The sequence below is a fragment of the Carcharhinus amblyrhynchos genome, chromosome 31, assembly GCF_965287045.1.
Source record: "Carcharhinus amblyrhynchos chromosome 31, sCarAmb.v2.hapA, whole genome shotgun sequence".
Classification (NCBI taxonomy): Eukaryota; Metazoa; Chordata; class Chondrichthyes; order Carcharhiniformes; family Carcharhinidae; genus Carcharhinus; species Carcharhinus amblyrhynchos.
The window spans coordinates 5,377,998-5,397,284 of record NC_137354.1 but is presented as its reverse complement, the minus strand read 5'-3'; the positions used below and the strand labels follow the sequence as shown (position 1 = coordinate 5,397,284).

The 19,287-nt window shown below is 45.3% G+C and overlaps 1 protein-coding gene across 1 annotated transcript in view; it reads right to left on the bottom strand.

The window, feature by feature from the left end:
* The window catches only part of cdh23 (cadherin-related 23), a 767,458-nt gene that overhangs the window by 718,813 nt on the left and 29,358 nt on the right, over positions 1 to 19,287 (bottom strand). The window contains exon 3 of the mRNA XM_080215942.1: positions 16,923 to 17,003. Within this exon, the coding sequence (XP_080072068.1) occupies positions 16,923 to 17,003 (81 nt within the window). The remainder of the gene's footprint in view (positions 1 to 16,922; positions 17,004 to 19,287) is intronic.

Below are 19,287 nucleotides of genomic sequence, written 5' to 3'. Positions count from 1 at the left end.
CCACAGAGCAGACCGGGGCAATGGGACCCTCTTGACAACCTCCCGCCGCCACCCCCTCCTGTACCAAATGTACCCCCTGCATATCAACCAAATAATAATGGGGCCCAAGGGCCCCGAGGGGATGATCTCATAAATCTTGAGAACGGCACAGGAGGCGGACCCCCAGTTGAGGGTCTGCGGAGGTCCGAGAGGTTGGTAATAAAACAGTCCCTGGAACAACAGCAGAATAATGGGGCTTCAGCGCCCGAGGTGGAAATGCACCCTCTCAGGGAGGTTCCCTTCGGACAAAGAGAGACAGGGTTCGTGGTGGTGCCTCTTAACTCGGCAGACATCCGACAACTTAGGAAGGAGTTGCCCCCTCTCCTAGAGGACCCTGTCGCGGTAGCGACACAACTTGACCAATTCCTGGGTCCAAGCATGTATACTTGGGGGGAACTCCGGGCCATAATGAGCATATTATTCAACTACGATGAAGGAGTTATGATCCGAAATAGGGCCATGGAAATTTGGGATAGGGATCACCAACAGCAAGAACAACTCAGGGGAGATCAAAAATACCCTCTTGAGGATCCAAATTGGAATCATAATACCCAGGAAGGGCGGACAAACATGTCGGATCTCCGGAATCTTATAATTCGGGGGATCCAGACATGTGTCCCCAAGCAGCAGAATGTGGCAAAAGCATTTGATATTAGGCAAGGAAAAGATGAATCACCCAGCATGTTCTTAGACAGACTGAGGGAGTCTGTCCGCAAATATTCAGGAATCGATCCTGATGATGAAATTGGAAAGGGAATGCTAAAAATTAATTTTGTAACGAAATCCTGGCCAGATATCCAGAGAAAACTACAAAAGATTGAGGATTGGAGTGGGAAGGACATGGTGGAATTATTGCGGGAGGCGCAGAAGGTCTTTGTTCAGAGAGAGGTTGTAAAGGAAAAGCAGAAGGCAAAGATGATGGTGGCAGCTGTTAGGGAAGTATGTAAGTCCACCGGGATAACGGATGAAGGATATACAGTAGGTAGGGGAAGGTCAAGGGGAGGTTGGAAGGAAAGGGGGGCCAGGAGGGGCCGAGGTAGAGGACGAGGAGAATTTTACGGTGGTGACCGGCCCCGGGCGGCCGGGTGTTACCACTGTGGGAAACCGGGACACTTCAAAAGAGAGTGTCCTGAATTTAAGAAGGAACGAGAAGGGATTTATGAAATGGAACGTGAGGTTGATTAGAGGGGTCAGGGGAGAATCGGAAAAAGGACCTACCAAGAACCCCTGGTAAATTTAAAGGTGGGTCCACAAAAGGAGGATGTTACATTTTTAGTCGACACGGGGGCAGGCAGATCCTCAATCCCAATCTATCCTACAGGAGCCAAGTACCAAACTAAAATGTTGAACATATCAGGAGTAAAGGGAGGGGTATTTAGGGCGAAACTATTTGAACCACAGGTACTACAATGGGAGGAAGAGGAGCTTTTAGCAGAGCTCCTCCACCTCCCTCATCTCCCCTATGGTCTGTTGGGGCGGGACCTGATAATCCGCTTCGGGCTCCGAATAAATGTAGGGGACGACGAAGACCTGGTGGTAACTATGTCATACCTTAGCGAGGACCGACTCACGGGTATAGACTCTAGAGTATGGACGGCCAAGGGAAACAGAGGGCGACTCTCGATTCAGCCTGTAAAAATTGATCTTAAGCCCCAGAGCCCCTCTGTCAAGATACGTCAGTATCCTATCTCCCGGGAAGGGAGACAGGGCCTGAAAGAAGTGACGAAAGACCTGATAAGTGATGGGCTGGTGGAACCATGTATGTCGAGATATAACTCTCCCATTTTGCCAGTCCGAAAGTCTGACGGCAGTTACAGAATGGTCCAAGACTTGAGGGAAATCAATAAGATTGTACAGGTACGACACCCGGTGGTGCCGAACCCATACACTATACTGGGGCGGATACTCCCAGAACATGAATGGTTCAGTGTAGTGGATTTAAAGGACGCCTTCTGGGCCTGCCCGTTGGACGAGGCCAGTAGAGACTTATTCGCCTTCGAGTGGGAGGACCCTGACACGGGCAGGAAGCAGCAATACCGCTGGACAGTGCTTCCCCAGGGGTTCACTGAATCGCCAAATTTGTTTGGTCAGATTTTAGAGCAGGTATTAGAGGGACTGATCCTTTCCCCAGCCCTAAAACTCATACAGTATGTGGATGACCTCCTGTTGTCCGGACCCACAGAAGCGGAGGTCGTAGCGGGAACAAATACCCTTCTGAATTATTTGGCAGGACAGGGACTAAGGGTGAGCCAGAAGAAGCTCCAATATGCAGAAAGAGAGGTTAAGTATCTGGGACACTTGATAAGCCAGGGACAGAAGAGAATAAGTCCGAAAAGGGTGAGGGGAATAGTTGAACTGGGACTCCCGGGAACTAAGAGAGAGCTACGAATGTTTTTGGGACTCTTAGGTTATTGCCGATTATGGATAGACGACTATGCCCCCCTAACCAAGGGTCTGTACCTAAAACTTGTAGAGGGGGCTCCTAACAAAATCCAGTGGGACGAGAAAGAGGAGCAACTAATTGAGACCCTGAAACAGAAATTGATGACCGCGCCAGTCTTGAGCTTGCCAGATTTCAGTAAGGCATTCAGACTCTTTGTAAATGCCAAACAGGGAACCGCCCTCGGAGTTTTAACCCAAGATTGGGGGGGAAAAAGGAAGCCAGTGGCATTCTTATCAAAGATACTGGACCCAGTTTCCCGAGGCTGGCCAGAATGTGTCCAGGCGGTGGCTGCCACGGCCAAATTGGTGGAAGAAAGTAGGAAGCTGACATTTGGGGCACCCTTGACGGTCATTACCCCCCACCAGGTTAGGACTATTTTAAATCAGAGGGCTGGGAGATGGCTGACGGACTCAAGAATCTTGAAGTATGAGGCCATTTTGCTAGATCGGGACGATCTTAAGATAGAGGTCAATTCCTGTCAGAACCCAGCTGAATTCCTCTGGAAGGGGGAAGAAGGCGAGGGACTCGAACATTGCTGTTCGGACATAATAGATCTCCAGAGTAAGGTAAGGGAGGATCTAAGGGACTCCCCTCTTCACACTGGAAAGCGATGGTATATAGATGGATCCTCCCGGGTGGTAAACGGAAAAAGGCATAATGGATACGCGATCATTAGTGAAGCTGGCTGGAATTTGGTAGAAAGGGGGCGACTGCCTAATGTCTGGTCTGCCCAGACATGTGAATTATATGCTCTACACCGGGCTCTCAAGGGCTTAGAGGGATCGATAGGGACCATCTACACTGACTCCAAGTATGCGTTCGGGGTGGTACACACTTTTGGAAAAATTTGGAAGGAAAGGGGAATGATAAATAGTAGGGGAAAAGAATTGATACATGAGGAATTGGTTACTAAAATATTAAAAGACCTGCTGGGGCCACGGGAAATTGCTGTGGTCCATGTAAAAGGACACCAGAGAGACAATGGGATAGAGACAAAGGGGAACCAGTTGGCGGACGGACAAGCAAAATTGGCAGGGACGGAGGAGGAGATAGTGGACTGCTTGGTCTGGGTGCCCCAAGTGTCTGAAGTAATAGAAACACCAGCATTTAGCGAAAAGGAAGAAGCCGAGCTAAAATCACTTGGGGGTCAGAAAGATGAAAGAGGGAAATGGACATTACCCGATGGTCGACAACTATTAAACCAACCGATGACCAGAGACATAATTAGTCATCTCCATCGGGGAGGACACTGGGGGACACAGGCGATGTGCGATGCATTTCTGCGTCAGTACGTACATCCCGGTTTATACACTGTGGCTAAGCAAGTCACGAAAGATTGTGTAATTTGTCGGAAGATAAATAAAAAAGGACTGAGACAGAATACGAAGCAAGGAGGGAGAAGCCCAGCCTATAGGCCCTTCGAGTATATCCAAGTGGATTATACCGAACTCCCCCCCATAGGGCGCCTGAAATATCTTTTGGTAATAGTGGACCACTTGACAGGGTGGGTTGAGGCGTACCCAACCGCCATAGCCTCGGCGACACAGGTTAGCAAGGTCCTTCTCGAACAAATTATCCCACGATACGGACTCCCCCGGGCCATCGATTCAGACCAGGGGAGCCAGTTTACGTCCACTGTCCTACAGAACATAGTGCGGGCAGTGGGGGTAAGCTGGGATTTCCACACCCCTTGGCATCCCCCGTCCTCGGGCAAGGTGGAAAGAATGAATCAGACTATTAAAAAACAGCTGACAAAACTCAGGACAGAGACCGGGTTGCCCTGGACCAAGTGCCTTCCCCTTGCCTTGCTGCAAATACGAACGCAGCCACGACGGGACTTGGGGGTGTCCCCATACGAAATAATGTTCGGTCTCCCCTTTAATGGGCCAAAAGGGGAACTCCCCACATTCGAGTCCCGCGATGTATTTGTGCATAAATATGTTGAGGTCCTGGGGTCTGCTCTATCTCATTTACGCCAACAGGGACTCCTGGCACAGACACACCACCTCTCGAGTTTGCGATACACACCATCAAGCCAGGGCATTGGGTCCTAATCAAGAACTGGAAACTCCGGACTTTAGAACCGATCTGGGATGGTCCCTACTTAGTACTTCTGACCACGGAAACGGCTATCCGCACGGCTGAGAAAGGCTGGACGCATTACACTCGAGTGAAAGGACCGGTGCCAGAACCAGCAGAAGAAGTGCCTACTCCTGGCCACCACACCGCGAAGAACTGATTGGACTTGATTTTTGATATGTCAATTTGGGCAATATATGGCAATAGCGGGATGTTACTAATAATATGTTTACTCTATGGGGGCATAGGTGCTGGGCAGGCGGCCCAAGTGTACTCCCTTACTATAATCCAATCACCCCAGGCACAGGTAATTGAGATCGACCTCTGTCGAATGGTACCCTGCAAAGACGACCTTACGGGGCAGAAGAGATACCAGGGGAGGGAAATAGAATTACTTGTCTTCGATAAGAACCCAAAGTGTACTAAAAATGAACAGGGGAAAGTAGAATCTTGTCAAGTAGGGGGGTTAAATGAAGACGTTAAGTTAAGGATTCGCGAGAAAGTATCACTGGTTCCACGGAAGATCTTTCCCAGAGACTGTAAGCTAAACCAATGTAACCCCCTCTACCTCACCATAAAAAAGTCAGACGACGGTGGGACAGAGGGCCTCGACGGACAAGTTTTTGGGGTCAAGATCAAGGAACACACAGGGAGGGTGGGGGCGGCCCTGTGTTGTGTGCGGGTTACAGTCAAAAATGCCGAAACCAGGAACTCCTCCGCCCCTAGCCGGGGAGTCTCGGGAGAAGTCAGGGTAGTGGAGGTAAAGGATTTAAGAGAGACCATTGAAATAGAAACGGGATTCAGGGAAGCGAACACCTGGATAGAATGGGTCAAATATACGGTACAAAGTGTCGGAAAAGGTAACTGTTATGCGTGCACCAGTAGCCGGCCAACTCCCCAGGTGGTCCCATTCCCGCTGGGATGGGATAAAGAACCAGCTGAAATGGAGTGTATGGTGAAACTGTATCAAAACAGAGAGGCTTGGGGAGACCCCACTTGTCGCTCCTTGAGCCTGACATTTCCCCCAATCAAACTGAACAGGGCGTCTCAACGCCCCCCTTTTTCCGGAGTAACGGGGATACATCACACCTGTATCACCCGGACTGGGGATGGATTGGACAGGGAAGTGGGAAGCTTCGATAGGTGTGGAACAGTTAAGGAAGTCAGCGACACCACCGAGGGAGGAAACTACTCCCAAATCCAGGTACCTAGAGCTGATCTATGGTGGTACTGTGGAGGGAGGACTTTGAGACCCATTTTACCTCAGAAATGGAAGGGCACTTGTGCACTTATCCAATTGGCCGTACCCTTTACCCTGGCATTCGAACATCAGGGACCCCGTGGAAAAGAACGAGGGAAAAGGAGCCTCCCGGGTTCTTTTGATGAACGAATATATTTGGACGCCATAGGGGTCCCTAGGGGGGTCCCTGATGAGTACAAAGCCAGGAGCCAGATAGCAGCAGGATTTGAATCCCTGTTCTGGTGGGTGACTGTCAACAAGAATGTAGATTGGATCAACTATATCTATTATAATCAACAGAGGTTTGTTAATTATACCCGAAATGCGATAAGCGGGATAGCGGAACAATTGGACGCAACCAGCAGAATGGCCTGGGAAAACAGGCTAGCCCTGGACATGATTCTAGCAGATAAAGGGGGGGTATGCGTCATGATAGGAACTGAATGCTGCACCTTTATCCCAAATAACACAGCTCCCGATGGGTCAATTACCCGAGCCCTCGAAGGGTTAACGACCCTAGCTAATGAACTAGCTGAGAACTCGGGTACAGACCTAGATCTCACTGGGTGGTTGGAAGCTTGGTTCGGCAAATGGAAAGGAGTAGTAATGTCCGTCCTTGTCTCTTTCATGGTAACGGCAGGGGTATTGGCCGCCCTAGGGTGTTGTATCATCCCTTGTGTTCGGGGGTTGGCTCAGCGGCTAATCGAAACAGCCCTGACTAGGGGGGATGTCCTGAATGGAAAAGTGATAAATATGAATTTAGAGACGGAAGAGAGGATAAGCCTCTTAGGCGATAAAACTCTGGATGAACAGGCCCTCGACCTGCTGGAACGCCTGGAACACCAGAAGAATGTCAAAAATTACAAAGCGTAAGAAAAACAGGGGGGATTGTGAGGGATGGTAGCGGTAGTGTAATTTTTGAGTCAAGCCATCTGGGGCGGAAACCATGACAGAACCGTTAGTGTAACCTGAGGGGTTAAACGCTAAGACCAGCAGATGATGAAACACGCAGAAAAAGAAGAAAATAAAAACATGAGACTGGCAGGCGCTCGGGGTCTTCAGCATAGCCTAAAAGAGATTTACACCATATAAAGTAAATGGGTAAGCAATTTACGGGACAATGAAAAAGAGTTAGCTGAATTGATGAGAGGTAAAACGATTTAAGCCTTAAAAGGGGTGATTGGATTAGAGTTAATGGGATGTCAACAAGGGAGGAGATCACTCAGTAAAGAGATTAAGGAGTGGTACCCAATAAAGAAAGGAGGGCTGTCCTATTGTTATCTAGGAAAAATGTATATAAACTAAGATTGTGTAAAGCAAGGTGTGTGTACCCACGGGACGGCACCCTTTCTTGCAAGATCGAATAAACCGACAGTTAGCTGAACTCATCCGTGTATTTGATTCAAGGGGGGGAATCATAAAGTGAGTATCTGACCGTTTCTCACAGAGGGATTAGTGGGGCAAACGTGCAGGGTTATGGAGATGGGGTAAGATGCTGCGTCAGAGTTGGTGCAGGCTCAATGGGCCTGGATATGAGGCTGATATTCCACTAAGGTCCACTAATCCAAATATTCTGCAAGCTTATGAAACATTTTCAAAGATAGATACAACTTCACCTGTACTGGGGTTATCATTTATGTCCCTTGCAAAACTGCTTATTTAATTGTGTTTTCTATAAAGAGAAAGTTCCCTCCCTCTTTCACACACCTGCCCTCAGGCCAAAGAGAGAAGGGAGGAACGAAGAACAATTTTGGCACAGTTGCAGCAAGCACACAAGTATCGAATGATTTGGGTGCGTGGGCATTTAGGAGTCAACACTTTGAAGATGTTGCCACTCTTTTCACAGTTTCCTTGAAGATGATCAACACATGATAACCGCACAACTCACACCAAAGATTAAACTGGGTACACTTTGCAACTGTTAAGGGCAAGCGTATGAGCTTTCTGGAACTGTTTTTGACCCAGCCGACAATACCTGGGAAAGTTTTGCGATTATTGTCTTGTGAATTTAGCAGAAAACACAGATGATTCAGTTTATGTTCCAGCCCAGCCAGTTGGTTGAGGATGTTGTATTGAAACACAGCAATGATTAATGGGCAGGGAGTCAGAGCAATTGTTACAACCAACCATTCAACATATTTGAAGGAACAGAATAACATTCACATCGCGAGGGCTAGAATACAAGAGCAGGATGTACTTCTGAGGCTGTATAAGGCTCTGGTCAGACCTTATTTGGAGCAGTTGTGAAAAAATCTTTCCCCTCATCGCTTGTTCCATCTTCCCTCACATCACTGCGACTTTTGGTGCTTTGAGACATTTCAGCAGTGTGGTGCATGTTATGGAAGATTTTATATAAAGATGTGGGCTGGCACACTGGTTAGCACTGCAGCCTCATGGCACCAGGAATCTGGGTTCAATTCTGGCTTTGGGTCACTGTCTGTGGAGTTTGTACATTCTCACTGTGTCTGCAGGGGTTTCCTCCCACATTCCAAAGATGCACGGCTTAGGTGGATTGGACAAGCTAAATTTCCCCTTAAATGTTCCAAGATGTATAGGTGAGTTAATTAGCTATGGTAGACACATGGGGTTACAAGGATAGGACGGGAGCCGTGGGGATGGGGTTCTTTTGGCAGATTGGTGCAGACTCAATGGCCGCCTCCTGCACAAAATTCTAGTGTTCCCATATTTTGGTGATAACCTTCCTTTGGCAACCTCTTCCCCAAAACTGGAAATGTTCCTCCTCTACTCTTTCAAAACCACCCATATGTTCAAAAAACTTCTAAAGATCTCAAAAGTTGGCATGGAGGCAGACAGAATTTCACACAAATACTAGAAATGATTGGGGGGGGGGTGGAGTGGATCTTTCTAACATTGGGAGGTGTCGAGGGAGGAATGCTGAACAGGACATGTCAATCAGTACCGGCTTTCAGCACTATTGCATTGGAAAGCAAAGCAACACTGTTGCCTGAAGCACCAGCCCGGATTACCAGCTGAAATTCAACTGCAAGGCTCATTCCATCGTCTTCCAACTCAAAGTGCGAGCAAATGAGCCAAATTGAGGAGCCACCACTCACACCCACACCGTGTCACACAGTGGTTAGCACTGCTGCCTCACAACGCCAGGGAGTCAGGTTCGATTCCTGGCTCAGGTCACTGTCTGAGTGGAGTTTGCACATTCTGCATGGGTTTCCTCCGGGTGCTCCGGTTTCCTCCCACAGTCCAAAGATGTGCTGGTTAGGTGCATTGACCCAAACAGGTGCTGGTGTGGTGACTAGGGGATTTTCACAGTAACTTCATTGCAGTGTTAATGTAAGCCTTACTTGTGACTAATAAAATAAATTTAATCTATAGAGTGCGAATACAACTTTGACCTTCGAACTTAATCAGCAAATAATTGTTCAGATTCACATTAAGCCCCTCAATATAAACTTGCAGGTTAAAAATTAGACCAAAACATCTGAAAAACACTCAAATTAGTCCTTAAATTCACACTGAGTGCTAAGATGTGAATCTCTGACCATTAGATTTTCAGAGCGTCAAGCATTAATATTGATGTATGTTCCACCAAAAATTTACTTTAAGGGATACAGTTCACTCTCCAGATGCTTTGACATGCTGAATTTGCAAGTGATTTTCAAAAAAAACATTGTATGTTGTGAATATATTTAACGTAATGCAAAAAGATGCCTTCCACAATGAAGATTATTACAGCAGCTGCTTCTATCTAAGTGGTAGTTTTAGAATAAAATGTCAAAGCTATTGACCCAACACCAGAGAGAATTATTAAAAACGCTACAAAACATGTTTTTGTTTAGAGCTACTGGATTTCAATTTTCCTTTGCATTTGAGTAACACTCATTATATCTCACTTGTTCCTTACAGGTGCAAATAAATTCCATCTGCACCTCCCTCTGAATAGTTGGGACGGGGGGGGTGGAGAGACAAAAAAAGACAAAGAAGGAGAGACAGAAAAAAAGACGGAAAGGAGAGACAGAAAAAAAAAGACAGAAAGAAGGAGAGACAGAAAAAAAAGACAGAAAGAAGGAGAGACAGAAAAAAACAGAAAGGAGAGACAGAAAAAAAAGGTAAAGACTTTCAATGCTACTTTTCATTGTCTTAATGGCAAGCAATAAAAAGACGTGAATTTATGTAACACGTTTCACGACCTTGTGCTTTAGAACGAATCAAACTTGGAGTGGCAATATTGGAAGGTGATGGCCTACTCTTATTATCACTAGACTATTAATCCAGGAACTCAGCTCATGTTCTGGGGACCTGGGTTTGAATCCCGCCACAACAGACGGTGGAATTTGAATTCAATAAAAAAACACCTGGAATTAAGAATCTATCAATGGCCAAGAAACCATCGTCAATTGTCAGAAAAACCCATCTGGTTCACTAATGTCCCCTTAGGGAAGGGGATCTACCATCCTGGCCTGGCCTACATGTGACTCCAGAGCCACAGCAATGCAGTTAACTCTCATCTGCCCTTGGGGATACAAACCACTCAGTTCAAGGGCAACTAGGGATGGGCAATAAATGCTGGCTTAGCCAGCAATGCCCATGTCCCATGAATGAAAGAAAAAGTAGTCAGAAATACACAAGGCCAGAATAAACTGAAATGCTGTAACGACCAAATCGCCAGTTTGAGTCACATTAGTTGGAACTTGAATCCAAACTGAGAAGTGGGGAATGCAATCCACTGAGTCAACCTAGAATTTCATTTCAATGGGATCAGGAGCATAAAAGATACAAGAAGTTATTGCAATGGATTTTGGCTGGACAGATAAAATTTCAATTTGGAGTCTTGCGCACAGACGACACCCATAAGCCACTTAAGGTTCACACTTGCTGTTTGATATCCTGTAAACGCCTTTACTGAAATTACCTTAAAATTGACTTCCAGCTATCCACAATCTTATATTAGGACCTGGAGTGACTTAGCTGTAGCTGACTACAGAAAGCAGCTGGGAGACCATTTATTTTCATTGTTAAAGTAAATATATTCTGAAGCATGCATTTAAGGCTCAATTGACCAATTAAGTTAAACTCCATGGGTCGGAATTTGTGAACTGTTATTCTTTACTATGACGTAATAATTCAAATTCTAGCTTTATTCCATGAGATTCCTCCTGAACAGACAGCCTGAGACTGTATCCTATCCAGTTTTCAACTGTGATGTGGAGATACCAGATTTGGACTGGGATGGGCACAGTAAGAAGTCTGACAACACCACGTTAAGGTCCAACAGGTTTACTTAGTAACATGAGCTTTCAGAGTTCTGCTCTTTCCTCAGGTAAGTCACTGTCGGACTTTAACTTGGTGTTGCGAGACATCTTACAGTTTCCAACCCGACAGTTACAAGCTAGACTATCATCATTTGGTTTCAGTGTGGCACAGTGGTTAACACTGCTGCCTCACAGCATCAGGGACCAGGATTCAACTCTGGCCTTGTGAGACCATGTGGAGTATGCACATTCTCCTTGTGTCTCCATGGGTTCTCTCTGGGTGCTCCGGTTTCCTCCCACAGTCCAAAGTAGTGTCGGTTAGATGACTGGCCGTGCTAAATTGCCCCTTAGTGTCAGGGAGATTAGCAGGGTAAATATGGGGCTACAGGGATAGGACTTGTATGGAATTGCTGTTGGTATAGATGTAATGGGCCAAATGGCCTCTTTCTGCACTAAGGATTCCATTAACTTGCCCAAACTCTCCATGGATTTTTGCTATGGCCTTTCTGGACCAGTGGTTTCTCTGGCTGGTGACAGAATTGGGATTGGGGTTGGAGATGAGTGTAGGAAGTGAAGATTAGCGTCAGCCTTTGATCTTCATCACATTAACAGGATGCAAATCATTTTACACTGACCTCCAGTTGGCTTTTGACCTATGGCAGCCAGCAAAGTTTCCCAGGAACATTGCTCTGGCGTAAAACCAATCTGTGGGCCTCCCACTGAATTCTCTCCCCAACCCACGACAGAACTTGCTCACAGGCACATGAGAGAATTCCACCCAATGGGTGGGGACAGCAAAGTCAACCGGAAGGAGACATGCTTGTTCTACGCAAACAAGCTGATACAACACCAGATGTTCTTGTTAAGTCAAAGCAAAAAAGCAATTCCAACTGTGACCACCACTTCCATCATGCTAACGCCCTTGTTTATAATGCATGTTACAGCTAGGATAAACGTTGAGGACAGGATTTTCCAGCCGTTTGCCACAAAACCAGAAAATCCCATCTAAGGCCAATGGACCTTTGCATGATCCGTCCCCCTGTCTACAATGATTCCTGTAATTGGCAGGATGAGGAAATTCCCCCCTTTGTATCATCCTTACAGCTTGCATTCTCAACTGGCTTTGTATCACTAGCAAACCCAAATACAGTAAACTCCAGGCCGTTGATATAGATACCACCCCACGAGATAAAGCTTGCCAACCCCAGATACATTCTAATTCAGTTTTCTGTCTTATTACCAAATCTGACCCCCAATTGAGGGGAAGATCAGAGAAATTGGGTTGAGTTTAAAAAGGCTCCACGTGAGATGATCTACAAGAGATGGTACAGAAAAGGCAAATCCTGCCTGGATTAAAAGCATGAACAGGACAGACGAGAGATTAGAGCCAATAGAAAAAAAGAACATTTTTAAACAAATATGGAGAAGTTTGTTCTCAGGTGATGCCATCAATGTTTGTAATGAAAGAATGGGGTAAGAACGACCCTTTTGATTTGCCAAATGGGGAGACGACTGCTACAGTTCCCACTTGCAACCCACCCCGCCAACCTCCGTCACATCTCCACCCCTCAAATTCCTTGTTGCTAATCAGAGAAGCCTGAGGGATTGGTAAATTGCTGGTCCCACGTTAATGAGGTCCATTATTGGAGAATCTCAGGCCTATCCGTCCAGTTTGAGCATCATTACACACACCCAGTTTATGCCAGTGGGGAACAAGTTACTGGGTTGTTGTGAGACAATTGCTCCTCAATGCTTGTGTAAAATGAATCATTGTTGCTGGTGTCATGGCCATAAAATAATAAATAAAATAGGTTTTGACTTGTTCAGTCAAAATTTAATCAACTGAAGTATAGATTTCCCCTTCCCCCATCTTCAGTAAACAATCAAATTCAGCCACTTTTACACGTTTGCTGCAAAGTGATCACATTCTCAGAAGCAGCGCTCCCTGGACCCCTGGCCAATACTTGCCCCTCAAATCAACACCGTGCTAGTAGCACGGTGGCACAGTGGTTAGCACTGCTGCTTCTCAGCGCTAGGGACCCAGGTCCAATTTCAGGCTTGGGTGACTGTGTGGAGTTTGCACGTTCTCCCACGTGTCTGCGCAGGTTTCCTCCAGCAGTCCGAAAGACGTGCAGGTTAGGTAGATTGGCTGGAATAAATTGCATCGTGGAGATTAGCAGGGTAAACACATGGGATTACAGGGGATAGAGCCTGGGTGTGACTGTTATCGGGCAGACTTGATGGGCTGAATGGCCTTCTTCGGTACTGAACATCAAGATGACTGAATGGGTGGCCAGAGTATTGCTTTGTAAAAATTTGCTGAACGTTAATGCATTTTAACAATAACAATACTTAAGCAGACTGAGAAACACTGAGATGTGGTGAGGTTGCAAGGGTTACTATACAAAGACAAGCCTTCATTTCTTTTCCAGAGTGAGAATCTCAGTATGTTACAAGTAATTGAAAAGGACGACAAGAATAAAATACTGAACAGAGACATGAGAAGGATCCACATTGACATCACTGGAGGCTCTTCTGATACTAATTGGAGCTATTCAGGAGGTTAATCACAGATCTCTTCATCCCTGGTGAAATTTGAAAAGGAACATGGTACATATTCCTTGATGGTTATTAATATGCAGTATGAGCGCGATGCTTTAAACTGGGAAGCAAAGATATAGAGAACAGCACCAGACAAGAGAAAAACGGAAAATATTTACAGAAAAGTGAGGTGGAAATGGTTCGGTATTTTTTATTTCTTGTTTTAAGATGCAAAACCTTGTGCACCAAAAAGCAGTGCTCCATGAAATCACTGGCTTCAGATAGAAATAAAGCTGGAAGACTCTCCTTACAAATTCAGAGCCATGTTTTGAGAGCTCACTAATCAATATTCAATTACACAACAGCCTGCATTTAGATAGCACCTTTAGCATAGTAAAAGCATCCACCGAAGGCATTTCACAGGAGAATTTAAAACATCAGGCATGGATCTGCATAGCAATACACGAGTGATACAAAGCTTGGTCTTAAGGGTCATAAGAGGAGCAGGGTAGGGGAGTTAGAATTACTACAGTGAAGAGGCCATTCAGCCCTTCAAGTCTGCACCAACTCTCTTGCAGCACATCTTACTCAGGCCCCCTCCCCATCTATCCCTGTAACCCCAATGCTAATCCTTTGATTTGATTTGTGAAAAATACGCTTCCTGTGCACTATACAGACTGAGTATATAGAGAAGGATAGGATGCAGAGTATAGCGTTACTCTGCACACTAACTGTGAGTGTAAGATTCTAGCTGACCTGCATGTCCTGGGACACTAAGGGGCAATTTAGCAAGACTAATGCACCTGATACATCTTTGGACTGGCGGAAGGAAGCTGGAGTATCTAGAGGAAACCCACACAGACATGGGGAGAATGTGCAGACTCCATGCAGACAGTGACCCTGGGCCGGAATTGAACCCAGGTTCCTAATACGTGAGGCAGCAGTGCTAACCACTGTGCCACCCTCAGTTAGGGCAGAGAGAACGGAAAACACAGCACCAGTGGAGCAGTGATGGAAAAAGGTGGAGGACTGCAGAGCTCTTGGGTGGTTTGGAGAGGTGTGGGGGGTGGTGGTGGTCCCTATTAACGAGATGGATAAGCCACAAACTGCCATTAGAGTTCGACGGGATTAGAAGATCCCACCAGTTGCCAGCCAAAGAATGATTAGGCGTAGACCAAAGGAAACATAACCTGAAATGGATTAGTGTAACAAACTTGCAAAAGGCCTGCAGGAGGACGGTGAGAAAAACCAAGCCTACAAACAGCAACATCCATAAAAACATATAATCGCGAGCAGTCAAAGAGAGCATTAGAAATGAGTTTGTCTTTGGGAGACAAGTGCAGCAGTAGGAAATGCATTCAATATTAGAACAGCAGCTGGTTTATCAAAGAAGGAATAAGAACTTCGTGGGTGCCAACAGCAGCAGAGCAGAGGATGAATTAAAAATAGTTCACATAAGAGGGGATTAGTCCCTGGAAGCACTTAATAGAGAAAATATGAGTAACATGCCACCCACCACAGGAGGCTCTGCATCTAAACTCATGACAATCGTTTATAACGGCATCATACACAGATCAAAAAGCTCAAAGCCGAGGAAATCGCCACAGGCTCAACACTTGAAAACCAGAAGTGGAGAGGGAGATATTCAGGAGAAAATCCAGAATATTGCTGACAATCCTTATGGTAAAAATTTGAAGCACAATGATAGGTACTACTTACACAGAAAGTTGTGTACAAAAGGCTCTTAATAAATAGTCATCTTATCTGAAACTAGGAGAAGCATAATGAAATGGTCGAGTACTGAGAAGCATCAGGCACTAGTTCAAGAGGTTGGGACAGGTGGAGGGGAAAATTCTGGGGAAAATGTATCGAGTGCCCTACCCCAGGGACCTATATCAAGGTGCCCCCCCCCCCAGCAACCCACATAGAAATACCTCCGGAAGTGGAGCTGAATGGCCGCAATCTTAGCAAAGAGTGGAGCTGACTAGATGGGCCATTCTCCTATTTCTTGTGTTATCATGACAAGACTGATAAAATTTGCAGGACATCACTGAAAACATAGGTTCATTTGTCCAATTCTTAAAAATCTTGCTTGGTGTTTCCTGCCACCCGCCTCCCCACTCCATGAAGGCCACATTCCCTTGTACACACTGCACCCTTGTTCTACCAAGTACACATTTTGAACTCAATGAGCTGCTATTAGCACCATTTTCAGCTTTTACCACCATTTACATTCCCTTTGTCCTTTTATCAACGACATTTGTATATGTAAACTTATTGTAAGCATCTTGTCCAATTTTCTTTGTCTTCAGCTCGGACGAAGGGTCTGCCAGACTAGATACAGGTGTTGTCAGACCCGCAGAGATTTTCCAGCACTCGTTTCATTAAGAGCCCCTTTGTTTTTAAAAGAAAGACTCTCCCCAGAATTACAATATAGAATTATTCAGGAATAAACATATGCAGTGTTCCAAAAGCTGTAGATTCCAAATAAAGCTGTTGGACTTTAACCTGGTGTTGAGAGACTGTGTTGACAAAGGCACACAGTTCACAAGAACTCTCAAACCTTAACATTTTCATCCCTTGTAGCCAGTTTAGGAAATAAGCTGCAGATTTTCCGTGACCAAGTCTACGTTTCTTTTTGTTATTCATTCTCAGGATACAAGTGTGGGTTAGGCAAGCATTTATTGCCCATCCTTAATTGATTCTGTCTGTAGGTATTGAGTTGCAATCGTTAGACTTGTTTTCCATACACACATCAAATTAATCTGAGTCAATTCAAGATAATTCTGAAGTACAGTTGAGAGTCCTCGAGCCTACGATATTTGCATTAATCTGTGGCTTGCCGGTGACATGACTTTGTGAACTTAGTGAACTCTTAAATAATGTATTTTGAAACAAGAAAATCTTACATAAAAATTACATGGTGTATATTTCCCAAATGGTTGAAAAAGAATCATCCATTTGCTGTTTATGAAACTTTTGCCATCTACCCCTTTGTCTCCATACACTGATGTATATCTCAGTCAAATTTTGCAGAATACGCAAGATCTGGTCTCGCCGGCAACACTTAAGTGGAAAATACAGCATTGTGTGCCCCCAGCTGCCAACAGTAAAAGAAGAATTTATCCACACATTTATCTTGAGTGATGTCAAGTTGAAGGGTTCCGCTCAACAGTAATTGCCATCAAATCACCTGAACCACTTGGAACGGGTTTGAAGGTCTGAAGGCCAAACCCTCAAGCATCAATGTTCCTTTAAACAACTACACCCAGACAAGTGTCGTAATATAGTTCACAATCCAACTGTGAAACAAATCCAAGCAAAATAGGATTTAAAAAACATCAGTACTCACCAACAGAGGCATTTTCGTATATTAAAATATATTGATCAAAGTAGTAGTTCAAGAAATAAGGCAGTCGATTGTACGATAGCCCTGTGAAAAAAAAACAAAATTAAAAATCAGGACAAAGTGTGAATTCCAGCAGCAGGAGGAGTGCTTTTTCAATAGGTCATGTTGAGTGAGCACAGTTTCTATCAGCTCTGATCAAGCAGCCTGGTCTCCAACTCTATTGGTTTCATTTCTTACAATTAGAAGAGGTTGGCAATCCTTCTGGAACCAACTCATTTCTAGTCTAACCCTTTTAGGTGGCTCAAAGGGGAAGGGTCAACTAGTTAAGCCAAGTAAAAATAACAAACAGGAAAGCGCACTTGTAAAACCAAAGAAACAGCACAGAATCCCTACAGTGCTGAAGGAGGCCATTTAGCCCTTCAGGTCTGCACCAACTGTCCAAATGAATAACTTACTTAGGACCACTACCTCCATCCTATCCCCATAACCCCACACATTTATTGTGGGTAATGCATCTAATTTACACATCTTTGGACACCAAGGGCAATTTTGCATGGCCAATCTACCCAACCTGCATACCTTTCGGACTGTGGGAGGAAACTGGAGGACCTGGAGGAAACCCACTCAGACACAGGGAGAACGTGCAAACTCCACACAGACAGTGACCCAAGCCCAGAATTGAACCTGGGTCCCTGATCACTAAACCAACATCAGAAAAACAGATCATCAGAACATCTTGGTACATTCTGTGGAATCATAAAACCCCTACAATGCAGGAGGCCACCATTCAGTACATCAAATTTGCATCAACCACAATCCCACCCAGGCCCTATCCCCATTACCCTACATTGTCCCTTGGTGTCCTGGGATGTGTAGATTAGAGGGATTAGCAGGTAAATACATGGGGTTACGGGGGAAATAGGGCCTGTGTGGGATTGCTGTCAGTGCAGGCTTGATGGGCCAAATGGCCTCCTTCTGCACTGTAGGGATCCTATGATTTGGCAGAATTGTTTTTTTTTAAATTGAAATAACCTGTGAGCAAGAGGAACCTAAATCAACACAAGATGACAGGATAAAGCACAGTTCCATCATTGAAAACTGAAGCAAAATTAGAGATACAGACAGTAATAAAATAAGTTAACACCAGTCTCAAAAAAAATTTATTGTCCAGATTCTGATATTACCATAGGCAGCCTATAGCTTCTCTGATAAACTACTCCCAGCCCACTAACCCAGAAAATAACTTTTGACCCCTGTCGCTCAATGTAGCTCAGTTCACTGAACTAGTGGGCTCCATAATTAAACTGCTTTTCACTTGATTGAATACTGATGATACTACAAGCAATCATACATCAGCCCTTAATCTCTTTAACAGCAAACAGGGTGGAAAGTAGTGACAAGAGTTTTAAAGTGTACACTGACTAACGCAGCAATGTGGGGAGTACAGAAAGATCATTGACCTAAATCAACTGTTTAAAAAACCTAGCTATATCCGTTCATTTTTAGTGAACTTTCCCGTGAGACTTCCAGAACGCACAGTGGTTAGCACTGCTGCCTCAGTGCCACGGACCCAACTTGGGTCACTATCTGTGCAGAGTCTGCATGTTCTCCCTGTGTCTGCGAGGGTTTCCTCCAGATGCTCCAGTTTCCTCCCACAGTCCGAAAGACGTGCTGGTTTGGTGCATTGGCCGCGCTAAATTCTCCCTCAGTGTACCCGAACAGGCACTGGAGTGTGGCATCTAGGGGATTTTCACAGTAACTTCATTGCAGTGTTAATGTAAACTGACTTGTGACACTAACAAATAAACTTGAGAGAGATCCACTCACTACTAGATAGCGATTTTGTCCCTCCCTTGATCAAATCATGGGAGATAGAGGACAAAAATCTGAGGATCAAATACTTAGTTCCCACTCTCTGAGAAAGGAATTGTGTGTCAGAACACACCAAAATGCAAACTTTAACCTTGGAGCTTTGTCCTCAAATAGCATTTTCCGGACAAAAAAGGTCATCCAAATCCCAATTGCCAATTTAACAGCACTGTTCTTCTCCTGGATTAAGCTGGAGGTTTGCCTAAGAGCAAAGGCAGTTAAGGGGAGACTGGATAGATGCATGCAAATGATAGAGGGTGCTGACAGAGTGAATAAGAACATAAGAACTAGGAGCAGGAGTAGGCCATCTGGCCCCTCGATCCTGCTCCGCCATTTAATAAAATCATGGCTGATCTTTTCATGGACTCAGCTCCACTTACTCGCCCGCTCAGCATAACCCTTAATTCCTTTACAGCTCAAAAATCTATCCTTCCTTACAAGCAGTCAATGAGGTAGCCTTAACTGCTTCACTGGGCAGGGAACTCGCCTTTGGGCGAAG